General features: G+C 38.9%; 1 protein-coding gene across 7 annotated transcripts in view; it reads left to right on the top strand.

The window, feature by feature from the left end:
* The window catches only part of EML6 (EMAP like 6), a 202,035-nt gene that overhangs the window by 127,174 nt on the left and 51,540 nt on the right, over positions 1-23,321 (top strand). For all 7 annotated transcript variants that reach the window (XR_010908994.1, XR_010908993.1, XR_009629972.2 and 4 more), the window contains exons 17-27: positions 1,300-1,400; positions 6,803-7,005; positions 9,769-9,880; positions 11,229-11,356; positions 12,263-12,404; positions 13,219-13,371; positions 15,128-15,259; positions 18,422-18,510; positions 21,642-21,818; positions 21,921-22,122; positions 22,379-22,505. Coding sequence is in view for 4 of the 7 variants with exons in the window: in XM_060754569.2 (XP_060610552.2) it covers positions 1,300-1,400; positions 6,803-7,005; positions 9,769-9,880; positions 11,229-11,356; positions 12,263-12,404; positions 13,219-13,371; positions 15,128-15,259; positions 18,422-18,510; positions 21,642-21,818; positions 21,921-22,122; positions 22,379-22,505 (1,566 nt within the window). In the remaining 3 variants the exon portion in view is untranslated. The remainder of the gene's footprint in view (positions 1-1,299; positions 1,401-6,802; positions 7,006-9,768; positions 9,881-11,228; positions 11,357-12,262; positions 12,405-13,218; positions 13,372-15,127; positions 15,260-18,421; positions 18,511-21,641; positions 21,819-21,920; positions 22,123-22,378; positions 22,506-23,321) is intronic.

Here is a 23,321-nt window from a genome sequence, read left to right as displayed (position 1 = left end):
GCATTTTTTCCATTCACAGTTTTTCCAGCACCTCTAACCCCTGTGAAAATGGAGTTCTTACTTGTATTTGAAAAGAATTTGATGTATCTGATTTAACCAACCTTTCCTCGTGACTCGAGGCAGGTTACAAAGTAATTAAAACACATAAACATTGTAAAAAAAAAACCCCAACAAATACACATATTAAAATGTATTTCTATAAATACACATATTAAAATATATTTCTACATATTAAAATGTATTTCTATAAAATATATATTAAAATACACAAAACAGAGATTAATCAAAGGACACGAGCTCTTCTGGCAGGTTCTTCCACAGTCTTGGGGCGGCCAATGAAAAGGTCCTCTGGGTGACAGTCGGCAGTCAGGTTCCATCTGGTTGGAGTAATCGCCCCCAGAGGACTTCAGTGTTTGGAGTAGATTGTATGGGAGAAGACAATCCTATAGGTAACCTGGACCCAAACCATATAGGGCTTTAAAGGTCAAAACCAACACCTTTGCTTTGCCCGGAAACTAATTGGCGACCAGTGGATTGACTATAGGATAGATGTAATATGTTTACTCCTAGATGTTCCTGTAGCCAATCTGGCTGCCATATTTTGAACCATCTGCAGTGTCCCAACTTGGTACAAATGTAGCCCAATATAAAGCACATTGCAGAAGTCCAGCCTTGAGGTCACCAGTGACAGTTGGCTCTGAAACCAATTCGGCTTATTCAGGGGCAGTTCAACCCATTACGCAAAGTAAGCATTTGCAGTATAGTTGATTTTGCCCATAGGCGCTCTTGAGGCACTCTTGGGGGAAATAGACCTTGACATATGCCAGTTGTAGTTACTGGGATGTATAGTTCACCTACAATCAAAGAGCATTCTGAACTCCACCAAATATGGCACACAGAACAGAAAATATATATCAGTGATTGGTTGAGGGGGGGGGGGCAAAATACTGTTTGCTTACAGTTGAAAATTACCTAGGGCCACCTCTGGTTACTTCTAAATAGTCATGCACAGGTTTGAGCTAGTGTTCACCCTGCAGTATAGCTCTCTTCAAAGGAGCTGTGTATTCTAATTGCTGCTATGACATTAGTTAGATTCTGTGAATTGCCTGTCAGTCAGAACACTGTCATTCCTCACATTTTACAAGGTTTTTGATTGCTATAATGAAGTCACAAGTGATATTTCCTTTCAGATGTTCTTAAATGTGCTTATACATGTACAACTCACGATGTTCCCAAATGTCCAGTAATGCAATGAAAGGCCAGCAACTTATATTCTCTCTATGTTTAAATATATTGCAGGGGTCACAAAGATAAGATATTTGTAGTGAAATGCAACCCTCATCATGCTGATAAGCTTGTGACAGTTGGAATGAAACACATCAAATTTTGGCAACAAGCAGGTACTGTGTAATATTAAGAATATTAAGAAATTCTTTGTCCTTCTTTGATATCTACGTGTCTGAAGAATTCCCTGCCATGAACCTGTTCATAGTCATGGCATCCATATGGAGTGTGTGAGAGAGTGCTCCTGCCATCATAATCACCACTGTCCTCATCTGTATTTTGGTACATTAATAAATGCCTGTTCTTCAGTAAACCCAAGATAGCATACATCTCATTTTTCCTCCCTAGTTCCTCTCACAACAGTTTTGATGTAGATCAAACTGAGAGACAGTAGCTCTCTGGGAACTGGAACTTTCAATGGATCTATGGCCATGTAATGGAAGAAGAAGGCCATCAACAATGCCAACAATGTGGATGACAGCTTCCTCTTTGACTGCTGTTGTGTGCATTAAGTCGTTTCCAACTTATTGCAAACCTATCACAGAGTTTACTTGACATGATTTGTTCAGAAAGAGTTTGCCTTTGCCTCCTTCTGACTCTGAGGGTGCGTGACTTGCCCAAGATCATCCTGGAGGATTCAGGGGCAGAATGGGATTTTCAACCCTGGTCTCTAGAGTCTTACTCCAATAATATTCAAACCACTGCATCATGATGCAGTTTTTCAAAACACTGAATGCATAGAAATCACTACTGAGAAGTGTTTTCATTGGAGATGTTCTGGGCCAGATGGCAAAGACACCCCATGTAATTTCATCTCCAGAAACACAAGGGATATTGCTCATGGCATAATAGGAATTTGGAATGTGTGAGATATCCCAGATTCTACAAGAAACTAAATGTTCTAGTCAATTTTACTATAGTTGAGTAGAACATAGTCAAATTCAGTGTTGCTTCATTACAACTTCTGTCACAAATCACACCACTCAACCCAACAGGGTCTGATATTATGATAAGCGGGAACTGCTAATTGATAAGAATTTTATCCTCCAGTAGGTGTTGAAGATATTCTCTTAGTTAGACAATGATAGCTCTTGACTTGAGCCTTGTTTTCCCTAAATTCTATAAGTATGTGCCAGTAGAAATGAATTCCAAATAAGTGTGCTTAGGTTTGAGGCACTATAACAATTATCACAGTATGACTTGAATTGAATTGGCATATTATATTGTTGAAATTGACATTGATCAGTTTAAATGTAATCTTACAGTGACCACATATAACATGTGTCATATAGCATTTGAGCCACATCTACGTGTAAATAGTTTATAATATGTTTGAGTATGAATGTTCCTTCACCATACAGAAATGTTGTATACGTAGTTGAATTGTGGTGAAAGGTGACTTCTTCACCAGTGTTCAAATTACAGTAAAAATTATTTTAGCATTAACATAATATCAAAAATAACATAAACTATAAACAAGACAGAAAATAAAAAGCAAAATCCACAATAATAAAAATAAAACAATTTTCATAGAAAACTTGCACACTCTGTATCACTTTAAAAGATATGTGTGTGTGTCTGTGTGTCATTACCATTATTGTATTACACATACATATACAAAACAACAACAACCACCTGTTAGGTAAATGAAGCTATGAAATGGTGAGTTACCATGATGTCATTGTCCTAAATTGTAATATTTTGCTGTGCCACACTTTGGGACCTCATGTATCAGAAGCCTCAGCATACTCAGGGGCTTTGATGTCCAAAAAGAAACATCATACCATGAGGTAGCTAACAAATGATAGGCAAATGACAGACTCATAAGCCATCCTAAGGCAGTTTCCAAATACAAACGTATGCACAGGAATAACTGCACTTTAATTTTTTTTTGCACCCCTTATATCTCTGATTCCCATGTGATGCTATTCTCCTTGAAGGAACTGCTAACAAACTTTAAAGATTAATGAATGTGACTTAGAGAGTCGCTACTGTACTGTGACTGAGCTTCCTTTCTGTCTCCTTTGGGAGAGGCATAATTATGCTGCTTTTCTACATGAGTTGTGATCAGGACATCCATATGTTTCCTTTCCAATGCAAAAGTGCACCAAGATTGACTGCCTTGTCAAACGGCTGTCTTGCTCTTAACACATTTTCCTACTGACACTTGCACGTGACATTCAGCTGGCCCGCTTTCTCTGCCCTTTATATTAATTGGAATGATTAACCTGGGGCTAAGAAAACCTTTTCATTTTGTGGCCTCAGACTCTATTCCTACTGGAAGATAGGCTACTGCCAGTCCAGTAGAGCTGGTCCAAAAACTAGTCGTTTACCAAATTAAAAGGAGCACATTGTGGGTACTGTTCGGAAATCATACACACACACTTGGCCTCAGAGGAAAGCAAAGGAAACTCTTCTCAGAACACATCTTGCAAGGAAAAAAAAACCCAAGGGTGGTCATAACTTGAAAACTACTTGATGTCACAGAACTACTTCACAACATATCTCCTTTCTGTCTATTCTGACCTGTCTGTACAAACAGCATTGAATGTTTGCCGTGTATGTGTACTGTGATTCACCCTGAGTCCCCTTGGGGAGAAAAGATGGGATATAAATATAGTGATATATTGTTATTGTTATTGTTGTTGTTGCTACAACAGCAGCAACCCCTTTGGGCAGGACTGTAGTAGTGAGATACCAAAACGAGCATCTGGCTTTGAAAGAGAAACATGAAATGCAGGAGCCTGCAAAATCCTCTCCAAAAAGGACTTTAAAGACATGTTTCTAACATGCTTTCTGTCTAGGGTTGTCATGTAGGGTAATGGACAATCCATCCCTTTAGTCATTCTGCTAAAGCTAGTATTTCAGCAGGTGTTGCTTGCCATTGCTGAAATTTCTTCTTCTATGCAATTGTTGAAAAAGTGAAAACCTTCTTCATTATTTCACCTGGCAACCCTAGTGCTGACCAAACTTCCAATGTGCAATCACCATGTCACTTTCTCACATGTTTACATTGACACAGGTCTATGTTAAGACATTTTATCTGGAATTGATTGACAGATGCAAATATTCCCCCACACTCTTTCCATGCCATTTTTATTAGTCTTTCCATCGGTTTTTTTTTCTTACTTCGCAGATACACTATAACATGGCAGCCAACCTGCTCTCCTGCTCTTCTCCCACCCTCTCATCTTAATTAGTGAAATTAATTCTAGACTCATGTCAAGGTACATCATGCACTAAGTTTCTTATGTTATTTTGTCAGTTGGAGCTGAGAATAACATAAGCTAACAACTGGTGCCTTTTCATCACCTGCCTCTGATAGTTAGCTCTGCCTTAGTAAAGAATCCAATCCTGTGTCATCTTTTGCTTCTAACATTCCTATGTTTTTCTGCTGATGCTCCTTTCTTTCATCAAAAAATCTATTAAAGGAGAATTTAATATCTTCAAATTGTAGAGAGGAGTGTGTTCTGAGCAATGAAGGATGGGGAAAGAGGATGTGCCGGTACAGTTATGTCATGCTTGCCTTGAGGACAGAACATGACACATGCAAAAAAAAGCACTAGAAGCCCGTGTATCCTCCTTACAGCCACAATGTGAATGGTTAATTGTAATTCCATTAACAGCATACAGTGGAAGAATTCTGATTTGTGCACCAAGAGTCCTTCATCTGGAAACACCCTTAATTCGGGAATCTAAGAACAATTACAGTTTTTTCTAAAAAAAAATATTCCTTTTTGTAACTTCTCTGCCTCATTTGGAACAAGCTATTCAGAGCTGGATAAGTTGATGGGATCCCTTTCTTCTCCTTATCTGCTGTCCACGTCCTAGTCCATCAAGCTACCATTCTCTCAGTTTCTTATTGTATACCTAAAGGATTGATTCATTTGGATTTTTTTTTCTGTGTTGAGTCAATTCTTTTCTCATCTATTATTTAACAATGGTTTCTTTCCTTCTTTTCTTATTTCTTCTATTACATACATCTTTCCCTCAACTTCAGGGTGCTCTGTCCTTCTCACCCACTCCCTCATGGTGTTTTTCTCTTGGTTTAAACTTTGCATCACTGATGGGTGCAAAGTTTCTTTGTTGGACACCTGTTCAGAGTGTTTATTATGTTTGAACGAGACACACAATGTTCAAAGGTGCTCCATTTGCCAAGGCTTCGCCTCCCAATTGAGCCTCCAGGAACAAGATAAAGTGCTTAGAAAGAAACCTTCAGGGGGCTGCTTTTTCCCACCGCCTGCTTTTTCCCACTTCCCAGAAACATCACGGGGCAAAAAAAAAAAAAAGCTTTCACATCAGCTTCTTCAGATTCCAGTGCATCTGATAAGGGCATTGACTCCTATGATCCAATCATTGATTTGGACCTGCACATGGCATCCAGCTGTATCAGTACCAATGATATCTCCATCCCACATGTCCAAGTCATCCAAGGCTCAGAAACAAATCAGAATTTATTTATTTATTTATTTATTTATTTATTTATTTAAAACTTTTATATCCCAATCTTCTCAACCTCCATAGAGGGACTCAGACCTCCTCCAGCACTTTTAGTATCACAAAAATATCAGCTGAATGAGAAGAAAAAGTCCAACAACCATCAAAGCAGTCCCAATACTGCTTTGATTCTAATATTGATGGGACCTTGATCCTGCTTCCTCAAGCACCTTCGTATTAGTTACTTCTTTTGAACCTGATCAATCTTTGGCTTTGCCATTGGTCAACAACAGGTAGTGTCTTTGGAAGGTCAGCATGTCCTGATGCAATAGTAATCTGCTTCTATTTATGGACAACATTCACCAGTACTACTGTTGGACTTCACTGATTCACCATCACTCCAAGCCATTACCACAATCATTGAAATGTGCAAAATCTCCATTCATATGCATCATTGTGTAGCTTGTTGTTGGCCTTTGCAACCCAAAAGACAGTTGCATCTGTCAAGTAGGAAAATTAGGTACCACCTATGTGTGGGGAGGCTAATTTAACTGATTTACAAGGCCACAAAAAAGACTCCAACAAAGCACTCCAGCAAAAGCATGCGGGAATGTGGAAGTACTTCATCAGTGTCACAGATGGACGATGAAAGCAACAGCTCCCCTGGCAGCCAGAAAAGTTAAATAGCCTCTGACTGTCTGTCTATATCTGTTGTGTGTCTTTTGCATTGAATGTTTGCCATATATGTGTACATTGTAATTTACCCTGAGTCCTCTGCGGGGTGAGAAGGGCATAATATAAATACTTTAAATAAAATATGTCAATAAATCACACTACTCATATCACAACTACTTATATAGAAAGGATTCCCCATTCACATTGTCTTTTATATGGACAGATAACATGAGAGCACCTATGGAGGGAGATAGTGTTGTGCTTGCAATTTGCTTTCTTATTTTAAGTATCTATATAATTATCACCATATGATGGGTATGAATAGAAGCAATTGTTCCATCTGTTGTTGAAAGAAAGAGAAATGCTATATCAGTTGATAATTATGCCAATTGCTCTGTTTCCACAGGTGGTGGTTTTACCTCCAAACGTGGAATGTTTGGAAATATTGGGAAACAGGAAACCATGATGAGTGTTTCCTATGGACGAATAGAGGACCTGGCTTTCTCTGGATCTGCAACAGGAGATATTTATATTTGGAAAGATATTTTGTTGCTTAAGACAGTGAAAGCTCATGATGGACCCGTATTTGCAATGCATGCCTTAGATAAGGTATGTATCTGTGGTATCAACACATATCGCTAACTTGACTTTGGGATTTCAGAACTATAGCTGTCCATATCCCATTTCACATCCCACTGCATTTGCACCCCCAGTTTCATTGCTGGTTTCAGTTTTCTGACCTGACACTACCTGCATCACCTAGCATTAAACCGTCATCTTTTTGTACATGCTGGTTCTATCACCATTCAGATTTGTAGGTCACACTGATCTCTTGGGTGCATTTTAGGAGACAAAATAATTCCTCTTTCATGTTGTTCTCCCTTTCTTGATAGGTTAGACATGCCACCCCCTGAACATTTTAGTTGCTGTTTCTGGAAATGCTCTGAGTCTTTGGGAGACAGTGTAATTGGTGGCTGTGTTTAGTAATGTTTTTCTGTCATCATGATCCATGCAATCATTTATCCAGTCAAAACTGAGAATAGTTGCCTGTTACATACAGTATGTCGTCTATTCCTTTGCTGATTTCTGTGTCTTCATTTCACAATCAGTTGTTTGTTTGTTGTTTGTTGTTGTTGTTGTTGTTGTTGTTGTTAAACAGTAATGATGACAAGCTGCCCCTATTATTATTTTCCCTTTTTGAACTGAAATTCTAGCTGTCATGATAACTCTAAGTGAACTTCCTTTGTCCATTATGTTGTTGTTATCAACATACACCAATTCTAAATCTTTGGCATGGAGCCTTAGAGTCCATTCTCCAACCTAATTTGTCTTCCAAGATTACCTTCTTACATTCTCAATTGTTTTTGGAGTTAAGAATGTAGGATGCTAGATTAAACCCATAACTATAGCTCAGCGTTTCTCAACCTGGAGGTCAGGACCCCTTGGGGGGGTCACGAGCAGGTGTCAGAGGGGTCACCAAAGACCATCAGAAAGCACAGTATTTTCTGTTGGTCATGGGGGTTCTGTGTGGGAAGTTTGACTCAATTCTATCATTAGTAGAGTTCAGAATACTCTTTGATTGTTGGTGAACTATAAATCCCAGCAACTACAACTCCCAAATATCAATTTCTATTTTCCCCAAACTCCATTAGTGTTCACATTTGGGCATATTGAGCATTTGTGCCAAGTTTGGTCCAGGTCCATCATTGCTTGAGTTCACAATGCTCTCTGGATGTAGGTGAACTACAACTCCAAAACTCAACCGGTCAATGCTCACCAAACCCTTCCAGTATTTTCTGTTGGTCATGGGAGTTCTGTGTGCCAAGTTTGGTTCAATTGCATTGTTGGTGGAGTTCAGAATGCTCTTTGATTGTCGGTGAACTATAAATTACAACTCCAAAATGACAAAATCAACCCTCCCCCACGCCATCGGTATTCAAATTTGGGCATATCAGTTATTTGTACCAAATTTGGTCCAGTGAATGAAAATACATCCTTCATATCAGATATTTACATTCCTATTCATAACAGTAACAAAATGACAGTTATGAAGTAGCAACGAAAATAATTTTATGGTTAGGGGGTCACCACAACATGAGGAACTGTATTAAGGGGTCACAGCATTAAGAAGGTTGAGAAACACTGCTCTAGCTGGTCTAGACTTAGACATCAATGGGATTCTCACAATGGGAAATAAGTAGCATAGTGCCTTCCAATTCATGTTCTTTGGTAATTTTTGTCCCATTCATGTTCCTGGTAATTGGTAATACTGTCTCCACTGGTGAAGCTAATAGCTGTTGATAGCCTTGTCCTCTATGGAAAAATAAACATTTGTCTTCTACCATATTGTTTTGTTAATCTTATGGTTATGTTGTTTACTTTGTATGTATTGATGATGTTACTTGGAAACCGCTCTGAGTCACCCTGGGGAGATAGAGCGGTGTATAAATAAAGTTTTTATTTTATTATTACCAGTACAGAATATTGTTATATCTCAGTATTGTTGTAGTTATTCATCCTCCATGGTCTCATACAGCAAATAGCATAGCTTTGCACGAATTAACCCCCCAAAAATACTTGTATTCCTTTTAGATTGTGTGTCTTGGTCCTAGGAAAGTTCCTCCAGAAGAACATGTTGACACTGTGAAGGTTCCATGACATGTCTTGTTCCCTGAGGTGCCCAAGAATTGGGAAATGGGTTCCTTAGGAAAGACTGGAGAATGGTTATTTCCTTCAAAAAAGGCTGTACATTACCAACAAACACCTCATTATAGCTAAAACTTTAATTGCTCTTAGCTGGAGTGTATGAGCGCATGGCTCAGGGCTCCCATTTTGGTCAGATTCTGCCTTGTTGGGATGGATCCTTCATTCACTAGCAGAGTCTAGTAATCTTTTCCTGGCGTGGTTTTCCTTGGAATGATACAAAACGATATACCAATATATGACCTTCACAGTGTCAGCATGCTGATGAAAATTGCCAAGGGCACACAATGTAAAAACAATACGGGCAATGTAATACATGATGATAGTGCTTCACACAACATTTCCTGGTTATACTGTGGGTTGAAAAAACTGTATTTGGCTGAATTCTCCCTAATGTTACTAATACATCCCCAAAGCAATTCTTGTCAAGTTTTCTTCCCACACCTGGATGCTTACAGCTTTACTTCAAAATTATTATTATTTCCTAAACTTGCTCATTGAAACTATTGCACTCTGTTTGGCTCAACATTAATTCTCCTAAATCTAAGTGAAGTTACAATAACATTCACAGTATGTGAACTGGATTTTATTCTGCATGCAAGCACACTTTTCTTATTGTTTCTTTCATATTAAAGCATTAAGTAGATTTATAAATCTGGTTTTGTGCAGGGCTTTGTAACGGGCGGAAAGGATGGTGTGGTAGCACTTTGGGATGATACGTTTGAGAGATGCCTGAAGACATATGCCATTAAAAGGGCAGCGCTATCACCTGGCTCTAAAGGTATAGTTTGTGTGTGTGTGTGTGTTCTGGAAGAAACAAGAAGAGGTTTCTTCCTTCCAACAGAACTTCTCCTCCATAATATATAAGGAATTGCATAATCCTAGCAAATATAGTGCTGTTTTTTCCAGAGCTACTGCCAGCTCTATTTTGTGTTGAAGGCTGAATCCAGAGCACGATGTTGAGTAGCTGATTTATTTTTTGCTGAGAGTGACTAGTAGCCAACAGGGCAGGTGTTTACCCTACCCCACTCCCACAACTACATGTGTGCCTATGTATGTAACATTTAACTGAAAAGAATCATTTTTTGCAGACAAATGTAATGATGTCTGCTACAAATGGTATTTAATTTTGTCTGATGGACACATCACTTCAAACTAGGTTTGAGATAGGTAAAGGTAAAGGTTTTCCCCTGACATTAAGTCCATTCGTGTCTGACTATGGGGGTTGAACTGCCGGCGTTGTCCATAGACACCTCCAAGATCATGTGGCTGGCATGACTGCACAGAGCGCCATTACCTTCCTGCTGGAGCAGTACCTATTGATCTACTCATATTTGCATGTTTTCAAACTGCTAGGTTGGCAGAAACTGGGGCTAACAGTGGGAGCTCACCCCACTCCCCGGATTTAAACCTGCGACCTTTTGGTTAACAAGTTCATCAGATAAGCGGTTTAAGCCACTGGACCACCTGGGGGGTCCAGGTTTGAGATAAGCCGTAGGGTGAGGAGAGACAAATCTTTATTAGGCCCATTGAGTATTGGTTGTACCCACTGAGTCCCATCCAGAATAGGTGTGCTATAAATCAAATGAATGACTGAATGAATAGTTTTCTTCATACTTTTCTCTGCAAAGCTGACTTCCAGCTTTGAAGCCTGGCAGAGGCAAAACTATGGGATTATATGATTAAGAAAACCATGGCCAGGAGAAAAGATGTGCACCTTTTATCCCTGTGTGCCAGTCTAGATCAGGCCTGCACAACCTGTGGCCCTCCAGGTGTTTGAGACTCAGACTCCCAGAAGCCTTACCCAGCTTGTCCAATGATCAGGAATTCAGTCCAAAACACCTGGAGGGCCACATGTTGTGCAGATCTGATCTAGATCTATGCTGCCACGCCCCTGAGTATGTCTGGAAGACCTGAGCAGGACTGTGGGTGATAGGGTGACTCGAAAGTCTCTCATTTCTATGGTATCCATAAGTCAAAGTCAACTTCATGACAGTTAACAACAACAAATACTGTCCCCCGCTTCTACTTCACCAGGTACAGATGGGGCTTGGCTTAGCTTCTCAAATCAACAAATTTCAAATGAAGGATCTTTGTATTTGTGTTTTTTCTTTCCCTTAAACTCCCAGGGTTACTTTTGGAAGACAACCCATCCATCCGTGCCATCACTTTAGGACATGGGCATATTCTGGTGGGAACCAAAAATGGTGAAATTCTTGAAATTGATAAAAGTGGTCCCATGACTCTACTTGTGCAGGTATGCTTTGTTTTCATCTATACAAGTGTGAAAGAATGATAGGAAAGAAATGCAGGAATCCTCCTAGAATTGCTGTACTTCCTCACTTTTCTATACCATTTGGGAGGCTAAATTATTTCCATCTATCACTTTCTGCTTTTATATTATTCGGGTAGAGAAAGAGGTTACTTAACAGAATCATTGAGTTGGAAGAGACCTTGTAGGCCATCCAGTTCAACCCCCTGCCAAGAAGCAGAAAAATTGCATTCAAAGCACCCCCAACAGATGGCCATCCAGCCTCTGTTTCAAAGCCTCCAAAGAAGGAGCCTCCACCACACTCTGCGGCAGAGATTTCCACTGCTGAACAGCTCTCACAGTCAGGAAGTTCTTCCTAATGTTCAGGTGGAATCTCCTTTCCTGTAGTTTGCTGCATTTGCTGCATTTGTTGACCGCCGTTCTCAGCCCTAGGGCGACTCCATTGAAGCCATTGTTCCACGTCCTAGTCTCCAGGGCAGCAGAAAACAAGCTTGCTCCCTCCTCCCTATGACTTCCTCTCACATATTTATACATGGCCATCATGTCTCCTCTCAGCCTTCTCTTCTTCAGGCTAAACATGCCCAGCTCTTTAAGCCGCTCCTTCTTTGGAATTCATCACACCACTTTTTCCCCAAACCTTAACATTATACGTAAAAAAGTCAGGACTCAGACAGGAATGTACAAATAGTTGTGAAATTGTGAAAGAAAGATTATTTGCTTAATAAACATAGGAAAGGTGAATAAATAATAACAGTGGAGATCCTGTTGCCTACAGTACAAGGGGAAATGATCTTTGGAAATGAATTGCAGTTGAGAATACCAACAGAGTATGTTCAGTATTTTTGTTTTGCTTTGCAAATCTATTCATCATCACCTCACCCTTATAAACAGGGTCATATGGAAGGAGAGGTCTGGGGTCTGGCAGCTCATCCCCTCTTGCCCATCTGTGCGACAGTGAGTGATGACAAAACTCTGCGGATCTGGGAACTTTCCGCCCAGCATCGTATGTTGGCTGTGAGAAAGCTTAAGAAAGGTATCCTTAAATTACAATATATACTTGAGTATAAGACTGAAAAAGCCCCCCTCAGCTTATACTTGAGTCAAGATTATTTATTATTTTACTTTATTATTATTATTATTATTATTATTTTACTCTATTTATTATTATTATTACATTGTACATTATTTTATTATTTTATTGCATTCATTATTTTACTCTATTTATTATTATTATTACATTATACATGATTTTATTATTGTTATTACATTTATTTTTTACTCTATTATTATTGTTATTACATTTAGTATTTTGCTCTCTTTATTATTATTGGAAGGATACGTAAGCACATTTACACTGAAGAAGGTTAGAATAATTTAATCAGAGTTGGACAGTCTTATCTTAAATTACAGTTTCATGTAAATATTCAAAAACATTTAACCTACTGATGCCTCAATTAATGTAATTTTATTGGTATCTATTTTTATTTTGAAATTTACCAGTAGCTGCTGCACTTTCCACTCTTGGCTTATACTCGAGTCAATATGTTTTCCCGGTTTTTTGGTTGGCTTATAGTCGAGTATATACGGTATTTGTTCACACACACACACATACACATTTGCTGTTTTATTGTTGCTTTCTGTGGTACATTTTACATCAAAACTGCATAATTTGTTATCAGCTAAACTATGGAATATTTGCTTTAGGAAACATGACGCCAGCCCTGCAAAGCACTCTTACAACTTTTGGACAAAATTCTGAGAAATATGCTTGGATAAGCCTTCAGCTTGCATGAAGTGTTGCCTTTCTATTGCCATCATCAATACACTCTCTCTGAAAATGTTTGCAGGTGGAAGATGCTGTGCCTTCTCCCCTGATGGGAAAGCCTTGGCTGTAGGATTGAATGATGGGAGTTTTCTAGTAGTGAATGCTGATACTGTGGAAGATATGCTCTCTTTCCATCACAGAAAGGAAATGATCTCTGACATCAAATTTTCCCGAGGTACAGGAAAAACATTTTCACCTTTAACTTTAATTTTTAAATTTTAAAACATGGAATACTAAGGTGTAAATTGTTTTCGATTGAACATGCATTTAAAAGTTTATCTGAATATTTAGGGTTATTTTTCCTTGATGTATTTCTAGTGTGTTTTAAAATGTTCATGGTTACAGTAGTTTCATAATTTAAAAAACTGAATGTAACTGTCATGATTAAAAAAACCCCAGAGCAAACATATTTATCAACTGCAAACCTGTTCTCTAAAGTAGATATAACAGGAACAGCTCCTTCAAGAGAGAAGTATCAAAGTTTGGAGGAACCCTACAGTGTAGAGCTATGGTTCCCAACCCTTTTTTGACCAGGGACCACTTGACCAGGGAGCGCCCTCCAACATTGGTACCAAAAGGGTTACAAATCAGTTTTTGGTCAACTTTAGATTTGGTTTGGTTTTGGGGGGTGCTGATTCAGAAAATTGCATTGTATAGACCACATGAGCTCTAGTTTCTGATACAGGAGCAGAAAATAAATAAATAAATAAATAAATAAATAAATAAGAGGAAGAAGGCTCGTGGACCACATTTTCGTCCTCATAGCCCACTGGTGGTTCATGGCCCACAGGTTTTATTTATTTATCATGTCAGGGGCAGACCAAACAGTTGCACTGCATTTTTTAACAAACACAGGTCCACAGGTTAAGTACCACTGGTTTAGAGAAATACTGGGGGGAGGGGGGGGGGAGCTTGAAATTCCTTTTTTTCATATTGTTCCTTCATTAAGTGAACCACAAACCAACCATATCTTATTTCTTAAACATCTCCAAAAAATACCTCCAAACCTTTCTTACAATCTAATTTTCTCTTCACAGTCAAATTAACTTTTAATGCACACATATGTGTACAAACACACATAATACCTCAAAGAACCATACCAGCCACTGTCAGCAGTATTGGATGTTGGTGTAGAGTAGGTCTGTTTCACTGTTTGATTAGACTACATGGTTGTATTATGCTTGTTGCTTTTCCATCATTTCAAAACATAAGAATGCCATTAAATTGGTCCTAGAACAAATCAAGCCTCAACTCCCCGTAGAAGCCAAACTTATGCTCTTGTACTTTGGACACATCACAATAAGACACAACTTACTAGAAAACACAATCATGCTTGGAAAGATAGAAGGCAGTAGTAAAAAGGAAGGCCACGATACCAATTGACAAACTCAATCAAGGATAAAATGCCACTGAAACTGCAAATCCTGGTGATAGAGGAGTGGTTCTCAACCTGTGGGTCCCCAGATGTTTTGGCCTCAACTCCCAGAAATCCTAACTTCTGGAAAACTGGCTGGGATTTCTGGGAGTTGTTGGCCAAAAAACCTGGGAACCCGCAGGTTGAGAACCACTGTGATAGAGGACTCTTATTCATAGGGTTACCATAAGTTGAAGATGACTTGGCATCATTTAACTCAGTGGTTCCCAACCTTTTTTTTGACCAGGGACCACTTTGACCAGCGACCACTCCCCAACATTAGTAGCGAAAGGCGCGGGGCTGGTTAGCTCTGAAGAAAGGATTGGAAATAAAATAAAAATAAATAAAATAAATAAACAGGAAGGAGATTCACAGACTGGATTTTGTTCTCGCAGCCCACTGCTGGGCCGTGGCCCACAGGTTGAAAACCACTGGTTTTACTGCAATAATAGTATGCATCTACAACCGAAAAAGAACTGGTCCTGCCATATTTGTGTGAATATGTTTTTTTTTATAGATTCAGGAAAGTACCTGGCAGTGGCTTCCCATGACAATTTTGTAGATATTTACAATGTGCTTACCAGCAAAAGAGTTGGCATTTGCAAAGGAGCATCCAGTTACATCACCCACATTGACTGGGATTCAAGAGGTAATAATCCTTCCGTATCTGGCTCAAAGATGTTTTGTAGATTTTGATGGCATGAGACATTACAAACAGCAAACCTATGGGCAACCACAGCCCCACTGTACTTAAACCAAAGTCCTGAAAAACAATCATTTGCAAAAGATCCTTTAAAACTGAAATATGGAGAACATTCTCTTAGTTATTTTTATTATACTTAAAATAATATTTTGCCTATAAGCAAAATTACTGAATAGATTCATCTGCTAAAACTCGTATTAAAAAAATATTTTAGGCAAGATGAGCACATTTTTGTGTGTTGAACAGTGTATATCTAGATAAGCCTATTGCTTTGAGAACAAAGATAAATGTCATGTAAGTATACATAATGATGCCAGAGTTGTGCCTGGTTACCTTCTGCTGTGTCTCTTTGCCAAATGCTTATTATAATAATACTGTTAAGATGCAATATTTTACACAACATGCAGCAAGCTCTATTAAATAGAGTGGGACTTGCTCCTGAGTAAACAAATCATGTTTATGCTATTTGTATCATTGAATTACTGCACAATTTTGAATATGAATTCACAAAATTATTATTTGTCTGTTTTTGTACAGTGATCTGGATTTTCCTCAGGCATGGTCGATTATTATTAATCTAATGGTGATTAATAAATCACCTGCATGTGAAAGCATAGCATTAATATGGCTACTTTGTGTGGTCATTTCCTAGTGTAAATGAGAAACGTGACATAATTCGTTGGAGCTCGTTAAGAGTTAAATTCATACATATCATTCACATGGATATAAATATAAGGTTACGCACATGCAAGCATTAAAAATAATTACAATATTGTTCAATAATAATTGGTTCAAATAAAATAAAACATAGAAAAATACAAAGAATTAATAATGAAATGGTATAGATAATCAATTCAGCTGGCACACTCATATGATTCAGGGATTAAATCCCAAATGTTGGCATTGTGGGAACTGGAAAGCATGTCGTTCACATCTATGGTGGAAGTGTGAAGAGATACAAAAATTCTGGAATCAAATTCTAAACCAGGTTGAATTACATTCTAAAATAAAATTTGATATAAATATGCAAATTTTGTTAATGGGGATATATGGTGATAGAAGAGTTAAGGACCGAGACCAAGAATGAATGATGATGATGTTTAGATCAGCACACACAGTAATAGTTTGGGGGTGGAAAGTTAAAAAGAAATGGACACTTGAAAATGGTATAAATATGTGTGGGAGAAGGGAATGAAAAAGGAAAAAATGTATGGTAATTATGGTTATGTATAAAACAATTTTTAAAAATAATTTAAAAATTCAATAAAACACCTGCACGTGAAAACATAGCATTAATATGGCTACTTTGCATAGTCATTCTCTAATATAAATGAGAAATGTGACACAATTTGGTGGTGCTGGTTTAGAGTTAAATTCCTACATACCTCTCATCTATATAAATAAAAATGTAATGTTATTTTGTGGGATTAACATAACTCAAAAACCACTGGACGAATTGACACCAAATTTGGACACAATACACCTATCAGGCCAATGAGTGACCATCACTCATTAAAACACTGAAAAACATAGCAGAAGAGACTTAAAAGCAAAAAAATATATTACATTACAACGTGTGCGCATAACCACATAAATACACATATACACAAATATATACATACACATATAAACACACACAAAACACATATACACAGACTGGGCCACAGCAACACATGGCAGGGGACAGCTAGTATGGATATAAATATAAGGTGATGCACAGGCAAGCATTGAAATTAATTATTATATTTATAACTAGCTATCCCCTGCCACGCGTTGCTGTGGTCCACATTGGCGTTCTGTGTAGGAGGTTTGGCCCAATTCTATCGCTGGTGGGGTTCAGAATGCTCTATGATTGTAGGTGATCTATAAATCCCAGCAACTACAACTCCCAAATGTCAAGATTCTATTTTCCCCAAACTCCATCAGTGTTCACATTTGGGTATATTGAGTATTCGTGTAGAGTTTGGTCCAGATCCATCATTGTTTGAGTCCACAGTGATCTCTGGATGTAGGTGAACTACAACTCCAAAACCAAAGGACACTGCCCACCAAACCCTTCCAGTATTTTCTGTTGGTCATGGGAGAACCGTGTGCCAAGTTTGGTTCAATTCCATCATTGGTGGGGTTCAGAATGCTCTTTGATTGTAGGTGAACTATAAATCCCAGCAACTACAACTCCAAAATGACAAAATCAATTTTTTTGAGTGAAGGACATACATTGGTGGGCTGTTGTAGGTTTTTTCGAGCTATGTGGCCATGGCCTAGAGGCATTCTCTCCTGACATTTCGCCTGCATCTATGGCAAGCATCCTCAGAGGTGGTGAGGTGAGGATGCTTGCCATAGATGCAGGCGAAACGTCAGGAGAGAATGCCTCTAGACCATGGCCATATAGCCCGAAAAAACCTACAACAACCCAGTGATTCCGGCCATGAAAGCCTTCGACAATACATTGACATACATTGGGTTGTTAGGTGTCTTGTGTCCAAATTTGGTGTCAATTCGTCCAGTGGTTTTTGAGTTCTGTTAATCCCACAAACTAACATTACATTTTTATTTATATAGATAGTTATATTAATATTAATAAAAAATCAAACTATCATAGCCATGGAGTGACCAGGTTTCTGGCTGAATTGGCAAGGATTCACATCAACACATTATATACAAGCCGTCATTCCCAACTCACATTTTGTGCATTTCACCTATTGTCCTTTGCTTGAGCCATTTGCTCATTATTAAGAAGACAGAGGAAGTTATTCTATTTAATATAGAACTTGTATGAGAATGATCCTTGATGGCTTAACAGAAGGACAGCCAATTACCATGATGCACCTCATTCCTGTTTCCTTAATAATTACTCCAGAGGAAAAAGTGAATTTTGTTGGAATACACTTGAAGATTATGTCTGACCTTAGGCTGAGTGAACTCCAGACATTTTATTCCTCCTCAGAGATTAAAAATTGCATTTATCTTTGTGATTGCTCACAAAGAATTTTTATTAAAGGCAAACTGTGGAGGGAATTCTGCCCTCTTTCTTCTCAGCTTCTCTTTATTTATTACCAAGATAATCTGTTGAGTTTTATTGTGATACCCTCTTTCTTTATGATCAAGGAAAGCTATTGCAAGTCAATTCCGGTGCCAAAGAACAATTATTTTTTGAAGCGCCAAGAGGAAAGAGGCATATAATAAGGCCCACTGAGGTAGGAAAGAAACAAATTGAACTTTTTGTATGTAATATTATTACTTTTCTCTGTTCTAGAAGGGGAGGCGTCTAATGTGCAGATTGGTATCTCGGGTTTTCTCTCTGTCTTATTGAACACATAGTATGTTTCTGCCTGTTTCCTTTGACTACTTCATATTCATATTTATTTATTTATTTATTTATTTGGGGTGCTTCTACCCCGCCCTTCTCAACCCCCTTGGGGGGGACTCAGGGTGGCTTACAAAAGGCACAATTCGATGCCTAACCATTACAACATACAATACACTATACAATACACAAATTTACCACATAATATCACAGTTATAACTAATTAAAACCATCAGACAGTATACTAGCAGCAATAAAACATCTTGTGGTCAGTGTTCACCAAATCCAAGTCCGTAAACCATTTAGCATCGTCATTGTCCTTTCCTACTCTGGTCATTATTGGTTGTCTTTGTCCATCTGCCAGCTTACCCGAACGCTTGGTCCCACATCCAGGTTTTTAGCTTCTTCCTGAAGGAGAGGAGGGATGTTGATGTCCTAATTTCCCCGGGGAGTGAATTCCACAGGCGAGGGGCCACCACCTAGAAGGCCTGTCCCTCATCCCCACCAGTCTCACTTGTGATAAAGGTGGGGTCGAGAGCAGCCCCCCCCCCCAGCAGATCTTAAACTCCGAGGTGGGAAGTAGAAGGAGATACGTTTGGACAGGCACGCTGGGCCGGAGCCGTAAAGGGTTTTGTAGGTCAAAACCAGCACTTTGAATTGTGCCCGGAACTGGATCGGCAGCCAGTTATAAACTTGCACTGAGAATAAGGGGAGCATGACATACATTGGTATCTTATAGAGCCTTAAGGGATTAATGGTGCTGATTTTGACCTACAAATCCCAAATCAGTTGAGTTCTGGATACCTGAAGAACACATCTTCCCATATGTACCTGCCAGAAATTTATTTATTTATTTATTTATTTATTGTATTTGTATACTGCCTTTCTCAGCCCGTAGATGACTCAAGGTGTAAAATTCAATGCTTACAATATCATAAATACAATTAAAAACATAACATATAATAAAAATTAAACAAATCAGTAAAATATAAATTCATAGGTGTATCCTTGTTAAAAACATTGTCCTGTCTCATTGTTGTCGTTCCATTTTCCTATGTCAGTTACTCTGCATTTGGAAGCGCTTGTTCAAAAAACCACATCTTGACTTTTTTCTGGAATGTTAAAAGGGAGTTGGCCGATCTAATATCATAGCCAAGGGGCCACCACCGAGAAGGCTCTGTCTCTCATCTCTGCCAAATGTACTTGTGACGGAGGTGGTAAAGAGAGCAGAGCCTCCCCAGATGATCTTAAGGTCCTAGATGGTTCATAAGGGGAGATGTGTTCGGACATGTATGTTGAGCCAGAACCATTTAGCAGTGGTTCTCAACCTGGGGTCCCCAGGTTGAGAACCCAGCCAGTTTACCAGAAATCCCAGCCAGTTTACCAGCTGTTAGGATTTCTGGGAGTTGAAGGTCAAAAACATCTGGGGACCCCAAGTTGAGAACCACTGGTTTAGGGCTTTATAGGCTAAAGCCAGCACTTTGAATTGTGCCTGGTAGCAAACTGGCAGCCAATGGAGATGGCACAACAGAGGAGTTGTGTGCTCCCTGAGCGCCACTCCTGTTAGCAATCTGGCTGCCGTCCGTTGGAACATTTGAAGTTTCCGGACAGTCTTCAAAGGCAACCCCGCGTAGAGTGCGTTGCAGTAGTCTATACAGGATGTAACCACAGCATGGGCTACCGTAGCCAAATCAGACTTCCCAAGGTACGGGCACAGCTGGCACACAAGTTGTATAACAGATCTTCAGAGAAGGTCCTGTGGGTTGTTCCCAACACTCATGAAATTGGAGACGTGTACACACTGTAGAATTATGCAATTTGACAACACTTTAACTTCCATGCTCAATGCTATAGAATCATAGAAGTTGTACTTTTACCAGGTCCTTAGCTGTCTCTGCCAAAGAGTGCTGGTACCTCATCGAGCCAGTGGTGGTGCCAATTTACTTCTTTATACAGAAATAATGATCAGATAGAATGATTATTGCCTATGGCAAATGAGAAAGGAGGGGGATATTTGGTTTTAATTGAGCTGATAAGGAAAGTCTTATCCTCTCACTTGTGCTCATGCAAGGATAGGGGAATGGCCACTTATTTATTTGGCCATGCTAGTTAGGGTCCTTTATAGAAATGTATAGATATTTCTTTCTCTTCCATTCTTCCATTGACTCAGGCTGGATCTACTGCCATATAATCCAGTATCTGAATCCAGATTATCTGCTTCGAATAGGATCATATGAGTCTACACTGCCATATAATCCAGGTTTAGGCAGATAATCTGGATTCAGAAATTGGAGTATATGGCAGTGTAAGTGGGGCCCTACTTCATTAACTTCCTGTGTGTGTTTGCAGCGTCATAGAGATGAATCCCTGATTTGCATTGATTCTTATGTGAACCCCACTGTGATGCTTGGGTTCCTCAAAGTTGTATTAGCCCATCTTACATCAGTTAGAGACAGTGACTATTTAATTGTTTTTGTATTGCACCTTTTAAGCTTGTCTAGTGTGGAGTATTTGCTGCCTTGAGTCCCCACAGGGAGAAAGGCAGGGTATTAATAATAATAATAATAATAATAATAATAATAATAATTCAGCCGCTATGAAGACCTCAAAATCGAACTGCAAAGGCTCTGGCATAAACCAGTACAGGTGGTCCCAGTAGTCATTAGCACACTGGGTGCTGTACCAAAAGATCTCAGCTGGCATTTGGAAACAAACATCGACAAAATCACGATCTGTCAACTGCAAAAAGCCACCTTACTTGGATCTGCACACATCATTCAAAAATACATCACACAGTCCTAGACGCTTGGGAAGTGTTCGACTTGTGATTTTGTGATATGAAATCCAGCATATAGATCTCGTTTGCTGTGACATACTGTGCTTTTGTGTCAATAATAATAATAATTAGAGATAGTGACCTCTTTTTATTTGCATTGTTTCTAGAAGCATTAATTCCACTGAAACTGCAGGTGACTCACATAATTATGATTTCAATTTAAAAAAAATTATTTTGCTTTTCAGATTGAGAAGATTGAATGGGGCACCTGGACATGTGTCCTTGGTCCTACCTGTGAAGGAATTTGGCCAATGCACAGTGATGTCACTGTCATCAACGCAGCTTCTCTAACCAAAGACAGCACTCTCTTGGCTACAGGGGATGACTTTGGGTTTGTAAAGCTCTTCAGATATCCCGTAAAGGTAAGGTACAGTGGGAAATGGAAGGATGTATTTGTGACAAGGGAAGGTGCAAAACTGGGGAAAAGAAGACATTTCTGAACATATATATTGCTCTTTTTGCAGGGTCAGCATGCCAAGTTCAAGAAGTATGTGGGTCACAGTGCCCATGTCACCAATGTCCGCTGGTTACATAATGATTCTGTGCTTTTGACAGTGGGTGGAGCTGATACTGCTCTGATGATCTGGACTCGAGAATTTGTAGGAACTCAAGAAAGCAAGCTGGTTGACAGCGAAGAGTCAGATACTGATGCAGAAGAAGATGGAGGTAAAGGGTTGTGTGACCCAGGCATTTGCCCATTGTACTTTAAAGTTTCCATAAAAAGGAAAAGAGGCAGGAGGGATCTACTAACATATGCTAAGACTGACTGAAACATTTCAGCATAAGCTTTCATGGACTCTAGTCTAGTCTGATCTGATATCTTATTATCTTTGTCTTGGATTGTATATATTTGATGTTCCACCACTTGGTGGAAAGTGCATTATAAATAAACCATATTATTTTAATTTTACATTTGTCCCAGGTTATGATAGTGATGTTGCACGAGAAAAAGCGATTGACTACACCACAAAAATCTATGCAGTGAGCATCCGAGAAATGGAGGGCACGAAGCCCCACCAGCAACTGAAGGAGGTTTCGGTGGAAGAAAGGTATGTCATGGAGAGGCACTTAGTATTTATTTGCCTTCTTGACATTCACTTTTAGAAACAGGGCATGCGAAACACATGTGCGCAACACCCTGGACAAAATATATCTTCACAACAGATATGCACATTAGTTTGCACGCTGAATACACATTGGTCTGCAAGTACTTCTCTGTTTACAATTAAACTCTGTATATCCAGGTGGCATGGTCAGAGTCCTAAACTGTGTCTGCTAAATTTTGTTTGCACATACCTTAATGTGTAACTGTGAATGTAATATGAGTATATCTCCTTGAACTGTTTGTATTTTTGATTTCAGAACTATTGTTTATCTTTGTGGGCAACCAAGCTATCAGATTTCAACTCTACCATTTTGCATATTGTTATGCAGTCATATATGCTAGATGATTATAATTTCAGTGTAATTTCTCTTTCTGTAGAACAATATATAGTTCTTTTTTTAAAATGCAAACCTCCCTTGGGTTATGGTTAGCATTTGTAATGTTATTTTAAAATCTGCCTCTTTAACCTTTCAGCATAACATTAGATTACATTGCAGTCCTTTTCATCAAATCTTGAGGGCTTAGAAGGGCTGTCAGAGCTTGACCTAGAAACAGTGCCTATCATTTTAACTGAATTGGGGCTTCAAGATATTATTCAAGAGGCATGGTTATTATTCCAGTGCTAAACCAGCACATCCTCCTACGCTGTGAATGCAAAATTGGAATCCCATTTGCTGTAGCAGGGTGGTGATAGGGTTGTAGAAGGGCTGGGCTATGAGTATAATACCTTCTTTAAAAATGCCTTTCACCCATGAAGTTA

This window comes from Anolis sagrei, chromosome 1 (genome assembly GCF_037176765.1).
Source record: "Anolis sagrei isolate rAnoSag1 chromosome 1, rAnoSag1.mat, whole genome shotgun sequence".
In the NCBI taxonomy this organism is placed as follows: domain Eukaryota; kingdom Metazoa; phylum Chordata; class Lepidosauria; order Squamata; family Dactyloidae; genus Anolis; species Anolis sagrei.
The sequence above is the reverse complement of the archived record's forward strand: the minus strand, read 5'-3'. Positions and strand labels throughout refer to the sequence as shown.